This window comes from Palaemon carinicauda, chromosome 2 (genome assembly GCF_036898095.1).
Source record: "Palaemon carinicauda isolate YSFRI2023 chromosome 2, ASM3689809v2, whole genome shotgun sequence".
In the NCBI taxonomy this organism is placed as follows: domain Eukaryota; kingdom Metazoa; phylum Arthropoda; class Malacostraca; order Decapoda; family Palaemonidae; genus Palaemon; species Palaemon carinicauda.
The window spans coordinates 100919392-100930098 of record NC_090726.1 but is presented as its reverse complement, the minus strand read 5'-3'; the positions used below and the strand labels follow the sequence as shown (position 1 = coordinate 100930098).

Below are 10707 nucleotides of genomic sequence, written 5' to 3'. Positions count from 1 at the left end.
GGCAATGTTCAAAGATTGATCGATAATATAGATTTTTTGCCATGGCATTCGATGTCTGTTAGTGCTAGTATTCCTAGTCCACCTAGTGTGGAGTCTTTAGTAAGTGTCCACACTCACTCGTTATTTGTTGCAGATTCTATCATACCTACTTTGGATGATGAGGTTCATGACCTTCACTATGATACTTTGAAAGTTAGTAGTAATTTTTCGGTTTTGAATGACAAGGGAAAGCTTATGGAGTGTAAACTACAAAAGGCAACAAATGAAATATTGGAGCTTGAATGCCCTAAATTCATTAATTATGACCAAACTATTTATGAGGAAGAGACTGTAGAACTGAATAAGCAGTTAGTTGATTATACTTTTAATAATATATCTAGAGAAGTAGATGGTAGGATTCGAGTTCCCTTACTTTGGAATGGTGAGGTATCACACTTGCTATCGAAAAATGAACATTTAGCAGAGGTAATTTTGAAGTCTAATTTTAGGAAGCTTAAAAATAATGTGGGTTATTTACATTTAATGGATCAGACTATTAAGGATCAAATAGCAGCTGGTATAATAAAACCTATTCATGATCTTGAACAATTAAAAGCCCTGCACCCAGATTATGCTTTTCTTCCTCACATGGGAATTTTTAAGCCTGAGAGGGAGACGACTAAGTGTCGTGTAGTCTTTTTATCCAATTTGAGAGAGAATGAGAAAAATAAGAAACTAAGCCTCTCTCTCAACCAGTGTATGCATCCAGGTCCCACATTGAACCAAAAGCTATCCTCAGCTTTTCTTCATTTAAGGTTCGGTCAGAAATTGCTTACCTATGACTTGAAAAAAGCATTCAATATGCTTTCATTAAGTGAATCTGATCAGTCAAAATTGCTGTTTCTTTGGTATAAAAATGTTAAAGCTGGGGACTTTTCTGTTGTTGCTTATCGCAATGTGAGGCTGAGTTTTGGGTTGCGTTGTAGCCCGTTTTTGTTAATGCTTTCCTTATATTATATTTTAGCTTTTAAGGAAGAAAAGGATAAAGATTTGTCAGAATTAAAACATTTAATGTATACCTTGCTGTATATGGATAATGGTGCAATTACCATGGAAACTGGATAGTCTTTAGAATGGGCTTATAATGAGCTGCCTCGCATTTTTGCTCCGTACAAATTCGAGGTTCAGCAGATTATCACTAATGATAATTCCTTACAAATTAAGATAGATGAAGACATGAAAACTCAGACCCCTGAAACTACAAAGTTGTTTGGTCTTGCATGGGACAGAGTAAGAGATGAAATATTTACAAAGCCTATTTGCCTTGATGGCAAGGCCACCACTAAACGTGCTGTTTTAGGAACAATTGCTTCTCAATTTGACATATATGGCTTTAACATGCCTATTTTAAACAGAAGCCGTTTGTTTATGCACAGGCTTCAGTGCAATAAAAACCTTGGTTGGGATGCATTGTTGCCATTAGAGCTTCAACGTGAATGGGGAAATATATGTAAACAAGCCAATGCTTCTCCTCCCATTAAGATAGGTAGATATGTCGGACCAAGGAATGGTACTTATAAGCTTATGGCTTATACTGATGCTAGTCACGAATTATATGGTACAGTAATTTTTTTGCAGCACGTTGAATCTGGTAAGGTGAGTTTTGTTCAAGCTAAGAACCGTATGATTAACACTCAGCTGAAGAATAAGTCAATTCCTTCATTAGAGTTAAATGCCATTGTTTTGGGTGTCGAAACTCTCGTGGAACTGCAAAGAGATATCTCTGGACCTTCTTGCCTGAAACCTGTTAACATAGTAGAAATGGTTCTCTATGCTGATTCTCTTTGTGCCCTGCACTGGCTTAATTCTTCCTCCCAGAAACTGGATAAAATGCAAAGGTGTTCAACTTTCGTAATGAATAGAATTGGTAATATTCAAAAATTGTGTCAACGATTTCCAATAAGATTCTGTTTCATTTCAGGGAAAGAGAATCCGGCCGACTGTGTTACTAGATGCCTCTCACATAAGCAGTTGTATAAAACTAATTTTCTCGTCGGTCCAGGCAAGAAGTTGGATGACCTCCCTGGTGTGGAACATGACATGACTTTTATTATTCCAAATCCCATGACTGTCACAGACTCTGGGTACCTCTCAAAGTTGAATGCCCCTTTAGGGGCAGAACTTTCTCAAACTACTTTTTCTTCCTTAACAGGTTTTCCTGAATATGTTATTGATCCCTGCAATTATTCCAGCTTTCGTAAGTTGATTCTGATTTATCGAAGAATACTAGTAGGAATAAGAAACTGAAAGTCAAAGGCAGGTATATGTTCTCAAACCTCATCTGATACCAACACTAATCTCTTTGCAGAAGCTAGTAAGAGAGTTGTTATAACAGAGCAAAGGAAGTGGTTTCCAGAGATCTTTGCTTACTTTCAAAATAAGAATAGTTTTAATCTGAAGGCCATTCCTAACCTCATTCCCAGCTTAATATATTCATGGATGAAAATGGTATTCTTAGGGTTAAAAGCAAATTTAAGAAATGGTTTAGCAATAATGGTTTTCCTATTTTACTGCCGAGAGACAGTGCTTTGACGAAGCTAATTATTTTGGATGTTCATTTCAATCTGTTTCATGCAGGATGTTATTCAGTTCTAGCTGAAATACGACGACAATTTCATATCCCTAGGCATTTTTCGACCATCAAAAAAGCATTAAAACAATGTGTGCATTGTAGGCGTTTTTGTAATAGAACTTTCAAACTTAGTCAGAATTCATATAGGGAATTCAGGTCTAATTTACCATCCAAGCCATTTGCTAATGTTTTCATTGATCATATGGGTCCTTTCCATGTTAGGAAGAATAATGAAACTCAAAAAGTGTGGTTATTATGCATTACATGTACTTGGAGTAGGGCAGTGAATCTTAAAATTTGCAAGGATCTTGGTGTAAAAGAATTCTTGCGATCTTTCCAGCTGCATTGTTTTGATTATGGAATCCCTGAATTATGTGTCAGTGATATGGGGACACAGCTTGTAGCTGGGGCTAATGTGATGCAGAACTTTTTAAGTGATCATGCTAGTCAGTTATATTTTGAAGAAAACAATATTCGCCCTATACAGTTTCAGCAATATTTTAAAGGATGCAGTAAGCTTGGATCTCTTGTTGAAGTTTGTGTCAAACAGGTTAAAAGATTGTTGTTTGGAAGTATAAAAAATCTTGTTTTATCTTATGATGACTTTGAATTTATTGTTTGCCACACTGTTCACCTTGTTAATAGGAGACCTATAGCCTTTAAGGAATCCCTTAGAGAAGAAGATTTAGACTTTATACCTGAACCAATTACACCTGAACAGTTAGTTAAGGGCTATGAACTGACTTCCATGAACCTCCTTCCAGAATTACAGGGTATACCAGATGAGGATCCTGACTGGCAACCTTGTGTAAATCCCCAACAGGTTAAAGATGAGTATATGAAATTAAGGAAAGTCAGAAATAATCTGTTATCAAAATATCATAACGAGTTTTTGGGTACACTGATTGACCAAGCTGTTGATAAAAAGGATAGATACCGACCTATTACACAGAGGGGTATTAAAATTGGGGATATTGTCCTACTGAAAGAGGTGCACACAAAACCTAACAATTATCCTATGGGTTTGGTGAAAGAATTGCAATATAACATTATCGGTGAAGTTACAGGAGCATCGATACAAAAGGGTTCTACTAGGGAAGTCGTTAAAAGACACATTACAACACTAGTTCCTTTTTTAGAAAGATCAGATGATTCAGAACTTTCGTCGACTAATGATTCAGTTAAACTTTTATCAGAGCCTCCCCATGTCAAAAGAAAGGCTGCTATAGTTAGTGAGCAGAAGACCAGGGAGATTTTAACAGAGTGAAATGTTAGTGTATTGTTTATATTTTTAGATGCAATTTTTTGTACTAAAAAAGAATTGCATCGCTGGTGGTGGACTAAAAGAAATTAGATTTTAGTATATTATTAACGTCTTTCATATGTTAAGACATAAGATATGTAAATTGGTTAATTTATATTAATTACCTTTCCCTTATGTAATTACCTTGACCCACTTTTGAATAGACCCTTTTACCTGTTACCCGTTGTTATCGGAAAAAAAATGTTTACTTCGGTACTGACTTAGTTAGCCGAAGCAGTCTGGCAACGAATTGTCTCCGACTCGGAAGCCACACTCTCGTAGGAGATTTTAACCTTGTGCTTTTATCACTAGGACTTTGATGGATAAGATTTTCTCCTACTTTTAAAAGCCCTATGTACCAGCCATGATCGTGGTGTAGATTGATCCTTGGGAGTGACCTACCATGTTGAACAAAGTGCCGTGATTTGATGAAGTTCTACAACGCTCGTCCTCGTCGTGTCAAGAGGCTTGATCAAGAGCCAGAACATAACCTCTTAATATTGCCATTTGCCGCTCTGGAATTAATTACAGGTAAGGGTCAACTAGAGAGTGGGTCTCAAGTCAAGCCCTTTGTAAATTCCAGCTTAGGAAAGCTATTTCTTAAGTAAGGCCTTGCATGTCTTTAATATATATGTAATCATCTATGAGCCAAATTTAAGTGTCTTGTGTCTTGGCATATATCCAGGTTAACGTTAGCAATTGTTTATCCATTAGGGATTATCCAGTCAACATTATTCGATTGTTCTAGGTTAGTCAATAGCCATTTTATGTCAAATTGATTAAATGTGTAATTGACTGGTAAGCCAGGAATGATAGGCCATTTTCATAACCTTTAGTTCTGCTTGGTAATTTTAATTGATGACCTATCGAAATTTACAGGTGATTACCGAACTGAATGGAGACATTGTGTTATACCCACTACTTCGCATCTAGCTGTAATTACTTCAGGACCTCGGGCAGTTATTGAGAGCCTCTAATAGTTTATTTAAGTTGCTTATGTTTACTTAAGGGAAGTTCTCTATTTGTTAGTATATTGTTAATATACAAATTAATTATTTTATGTGTTTCCTTGGTGCCTATAGTTTTTACCAGTGTTTTTGGTGTCTCCTTGATAAGAATTTAGTTCATGGCGACCGTGACAGGATAGTTGCATGTTAGGTAATTAATTAAGAGGCTCTCAAAATTAGGTTGTACTAGTTTAGCTGTAGCTCACTCCCACGGGTTTTCTATTAACGATCTTTGTTGTTGGTGATTTTTTGTCAAGTAAGATATAATGTCAAATTTAAAATTGCTTATTACTCAGAGAAAGGTTATTCGTAAGAAAGTAACTGATGCCTTTAATAAATTGGGGTCCTATGCAAATTTTACTGCATCCCGGAAAATATCGGAAAAGTGTCTCCTGTTAAGTTACCAGAAGGGTTTGTTAGACTTGGATTCTAAAATTCAAAATTTAAAGTTTGAGGATAGCGCAGTTACAGAACTCGAATTAGAAGAGGAATGTTTGGGTTGTATTGATTATTTAGAGAAGATAGAGAGATGTTTGCCTTTACTTGAAGTTTCTCCTTCCCGTAGTGTCACGGACACAGCTCTTAGTTTACTAAAGCAGCCAACAGCGCCCCTCCCAAAATTTAGTAGCAAGGAAAATGAGGATCTCTTACAGTTTTTTGTAGAATTTGAGGCTACTACTGGTGTTTATAAATATCCCGATAGGGATTTGTTACTTTTGCTTAAACAGCAAGTTGAAGGTCGGGCTAAGGTTTTGCTGAATTCTCTTGAAGCAGATAAACAGAGTTACCAAGATGCTAAATCGCTCTTGATTAAAGCTTTTGCTTCGGAAGAAGTTAGGAAGTCTTCCACCGTTAAGAAACTAACAGAGTTGAAACTAAATCCAGGTGATGACCCATTTAATTATGTATCTAGGTTAAGGAATTTATGTGAGTCTACTAAGGTTTTGCAAATGTCCTCTGATGATTTTTTGACTTATTTTGCTTGGCTAGGTTTGAATGATGAATTTAGAAAAGAGTTAGTGCAAATTACTAATAAGACTTCTCCTTCAATTACGGAAATTTTGGATAACTTTTTTGTAGCTTGCGAGAGGTATGAAAACTCGAGAAAAGTGTCAAATGTTACGCCTTCAAAGCATTCCTTATCATGCAATGGTAGTGCTGAAAATGCTGATAGTTTTGCTAGTTTGGCAGTTAAAGTGCATTCTCCTAAGAATAAAGTCCTACCTAGTTGTTCGTTATGTTCTAAGGTTCATGGTAAGGATTTCAATCATTTACTATATAAATGTACAAAATTTCCTACTCCTCAGTCTAAAGTAGATAAATTGAAGTATTTTAAAGGCTGTTTGAAATGTGCTAGTTTTTCGCATCCCACTGCTAAATGTAATTTTAGGTTTAAACAAAAGTGTTTTAAATGTTTTGGCTGGCATTTTTCTTTTCTGTGTAACAAAGATAATTCATCTGATTGTAAGAAAAGTGAAGAAGCTATAGCAAGCACAGAAACAAATAATGGGGTTACAGTGTTCTCAAATTTCGTTAGTGACTCTGTTCTTCCTACTTTCACTTTTGGCATTGTTGGACAAGAGCGCTTGTATAGGGGTATAAAAGACAGTGGGTCTCAAAGTAGGCTACTTTTGTTTCACAGAAATTAGCTGATACTTATGACTTTGAAACTATCAGAAATAATGTTAATCTTACAATTCATGGTTTCAATGGTGTTAAAACTTATCGGAGTAAGGTAGTTCAGGTGTCTATTACACTAGGAAATGGTCGTTATAAGATTCCAGCCATGGTTATTCCTGAAATAAAGATTAAGTTGAATTTGCCGATGCTCGGCACGGCAGTGAAGGGTTTTTTAGATAAAGGGTTTTCGTTTGCTGATGTGGGTCTTCATTCAAATATCCGGGAAGTATCTAGCTGTAATTACTTCAGGACCTCGGGCAGTTATTGAGAGCCTCTAATAGTTTATTTAAGTTGCTTATGTTTACTTAAGGGAAGTTCTCTATTTGTTAGTATATTGTTAATATACAAATTAATTATTTTATGTGTTTCCTTGGTGCCTATAGTTTTTACCAGTGTTTTTGGTGTCTCCTTGATAAGAATTTAGTTCATAAGCATATGGGCTCTAACAGGGAAAAATAACCCAGTGAGGAAAGGAAAAAAAGGAGAAATAAAATATTTTAAGAAGTGTAACATTAAAATAGATATCTCCTATATAAACTTTAACAGAACAAGAGGAAGAGAAATTAGATAGAATAGTGTGCCCGAGTGTACCCTCCAGCAAGAGAACTCTAACCCAAGACAGTGGAAGACCATGGTACAGAGGCTCTGGCACTACCCAAGACTAGAGAACAATGGTTTGATTTTAGAGTGTCCTTATAGAAGAGCTGTTTACCATAGCTAAAGAGTCTATTATAACCTTACCAAGAAGAAAGTAGTCACTGAACAATTACAGTGCAGTAGTTAACCCCGTGTGTGAAGAAGAATTGTTTGGTAATCTCAGTGTTGTCAGAGGAGAATTTGTAAAGAATAGGCCAGACTATTCGGTGTATGGGTAGACAAAGGGGAAATAAACCACAGGCAGAGAGAAGGATCCAATGTAGTACTGTCTGGCCAGTGAAAAGACGCCATAACTCTCTAGTGGTAGTATCTCAATGGGTGGCTGGTTTGTATGCTATCAGACTAAAGTCTTCCGCCATCATGAATCCGCTGTGCCCAGCCTGGTAACAAAAACTGCCCAAATATCAGACATGAAAAGGGGATATATGAGCCCTTTGTCCTACAGTGGACTAGAAACGGCTTCATTTGTTTTTGTTGTCATATTCAGGAGTTGGACAGGGAGATACCATTTCTCCTAAAATATTCGCAGCATGCTTAGAAGCTTTTTTTACAAATTTAGATTGATGAGGGCTATCTTAATAGCTTAAAAATTTGCGGATGACATAGTTCTGTTTAGTGATTCATGAGAGAAATTGAAAAAGATGATAAAAGATTTGAAAATTAGTAATTTAGGAGTAAAAATTATTATGAGCATATATTAATATTAAATGAAAATACAGAGACAACAAATAATGGGTATGGAGGAATATCTAGAGATTGTTGGACAGAAAGTAAGCGTTTCTTCAGGACTTGAGCTCGAAATTGAATGAAGGATATGCATGGGATGGAGATCTCTTGTTAAACAAAATGAGATTATGAAAAGTGAAATACCATTTTCTGTAAAAAGAAAATTATTTGATCAGATGTTCTTATCAGTATTATGCATCAGAAACTTTGAGCCTTCTTAACGTCTTAGAACATAAGCTACTTACAACTCTAAGAGCTTTGGAAAAAAAGGATGGGTGGGAATAACATTAAGAAACAGAAAAAGGTAACATGAATATGAGAACAAACTAAAGCAGAGCATATTTTAACACCCTTTCTGAAAAAGAAAAGAAAGACCACAAAACAACTAACATCCACGATCTATCATATAAATGTCGCAATTAATGTTTTGATGGCAACCTTTTGCAAGGGTTTTATCTATGTAGTGAGAGCAATCTTTCAATATTATCAAAGATCTCTCTTGTTTTTAGAAGATATAGTATTCTTTCCCCTACATAGTAGGTAAAAATAGATGAAATGAATATGTTTCACAATACAGTATCAAATTTAAATTACCATAATAGTATAAACTTCATGGTCTATCCAAACATCTGTCCAAGTAACCTCTATAAATTCATAATATTGCTTTTTTAATGCATTGTCAAAGAATGATTAACATAAAAGAATGGATTAAGATTTGCAAAGTATAACAAATAGACATTTGTTCATCTTAGAGGTAAATCACATAATTAATTGGAAAGCAGCTAATGAATTGATGTATTCTAATAATATGCAGACAATTGGTATAGAACACACAATCATAAAATTTATATTTTATAATATAAAATATTCTGAAATATTTTATTACATAGATTATTTTAAAATATTTAATAATATGAATCTCAATATAGGAGTTTCAATATAAATCCTTTTGCTTCTAAAAGTTTGGGAAACACATAAATTTTAAGATTGGGAATTGGATAGAGATGCTATTGACAGTAACAGTTTTGATTGTTATCATATCACTCGCTCATCCCTGCACTCCTGATAAACCAACCAGTATGAACTTGATAGTTCTCACTTAATTTTGTTTGAATTTTTGTGATGTTCTTGCTCGCAAGGCTTAGTATTTATGCTTAATGTCTGTTTATTAAAGTTCAGTTGCCTTCACCTAGCCTCTCAGCTATCACCTAACTATTGCCTCGAGACACTGGTGATCAGTGAGGTGTCCGGCTCCCTCCTGCCTACCCCCCTCACCGCTGTCTCTTACTGTTTGATGATGCCGCCCTCCAACATTGACACTACTATCAACACCACACCCCTGAAAATACCACCCTTTGCCAGCACAATGGAATTTGCCTGCTCTCAGTGTGCCTAGGTGTAATTTTACATTGAGAACGTTACACAATCCAGCACCAAAGCTGACTATTTTCTTTGAAGATACTTTACCAGAAATATCAGATTAGCTTTGCGACCGAGAGGACACCCCAATAGTGCACAATGCTCTCAAAACATATCTCCTGGAGCAGTACTCAACTTGAACTGCTATTTGTATAGCCATAATTATTCAGCTCTCTCAACTATGGTTGTGGGACCAAAAGGCATTGCTCACCCTCAGGGAAATGAGCAGTATCCCCTGCTAGCAACCTGCCGCAGACAGCTCTACTCATGAAGTGAATGTAATTTATGCCCTTTTTGTACAGCACCTACCTGAATATGAACGTGCTGGCATCCCTGATTTTGATGTTTTTCCCATGAAGGGCCTGATGACCAAAGTCAACGCCCTTATGGAAAGCTACTTCATCACCTTCTAGACCTCCATTAACGCTTCCACTCCTGACAACATGGTCAAATATTCAACATTGACCAAAGCTGATGTTAAGGCAGTAGGACACCAAAGCCGACCTCGTGATGTGCCGGCACAGCGACAAAGCTGCCCATCACCCACACCTATCACCCCTTGCTTATGCCCCAACCAACGTCTCTCGAGCCACTTACAGAGGCTCATCGGGTGCAGTTATGCTGCTACTACTCCAAATTCGGGACTGCTGCCAAGAAATATGTGAATGGTTATCTGTGGGCAAAAAATGTGTAAGTAGGCCATTTATTGTTGCTGTGGACTCCTCTGTCACTCCTCTTTTCCTTTTGCATGATGAAGGTACGGGCATGAGATTTTTGGTAAACACTGGTGCTTGCTGTTCTCTTCTGCCAAGACCGCTCTCCAAGACGTAATGTAGTACGTCTAAGTTTGCCAGCGTCCACAGGGTAGCTGCCAACAGATCAGCGATACAAACCCATAGTTCATAAACCCTCATAATATCGTTTAAAAGTGCCAAATATAATTGGAAGTTTTTCGTTGCTGACATCACATTGCCAATCCTCAGTGCATATTTCTTAGCACATTTCCATATCCTGCTTGATGTCACTCACCAAAGGTTAGTCAATGAGGATTCGTACTCTAAAACACCTCTCCATCACCTGCAGTGATCTCTCTCTCCACATCTGCACACTCATGGATGACCACGCACACTTCCTTGTGTTGTAGCCGAGGTTTTCTGTCCATAACTTTGTCAAACGCCCATGGTTTCGCCTAAATATTATATTTATCCACATATTAAAATGACGAGGCCCCCAGTATTCACCAAATTCAGGTATCTGGCACCAGATCGTTTCACAAGCCCTACATAAATGTTCGCTGAAATGGA

The 10707-nt window shown here is 36.7% G+C and overlaps 2 protein-coding genes across 2 annotated transcripts in view; both read left to right on the top strand.

Annotated features, from left to right (window-relative positions):
• LOC137618733 (uncharacterized) overlaps nt 1-3878 on the top strand; it is a 6745-nt gene extending 2867 nt beyond the window's left edge. The window contains exons 2-7 of the mRNA XM_068348906.1: nt 1-669; nt 1618-1825; nt 1961-2236; nt 2348-2487; nt 2952-3123; nt 3646-3878. The exon at nt 1-669 is cut by the window's left edge and continues 2152 nt beyond it. Of these exons, the coding sequence (XP_068205007.1) occupies nt 1-669; nt 1618-1825; nt 1961-2236; nt 2348-2487; nt 2952-3123; nt 3646-3878 (1698 nt within the window). The remainder of the gene's footprint in view (nt 670-1617; nt 1826-1960; nt 2237-2347; nt 2488-2951; nt 3124-3645) is intronic.
• Nucleotides 3752-9380, top strand: LOC137618725 (uncharacterized). Its single transcript, XM_068348895.1, has 3 exons — nt 3752-4445; nt 4794-6541; nt 9178-9380. Exons 2-3 carry the CDS (start codon nt 5188-5190, stop codon nt 9378-9380), a joined length of 1557 nt encoding a protein of 518 aa, XP_068204996.1. The 5' UTR covers nt 3752-4445; nt 4794-5187.
• Nucleotides 9381-10707: the final 1327 nt, after the last annotated feature.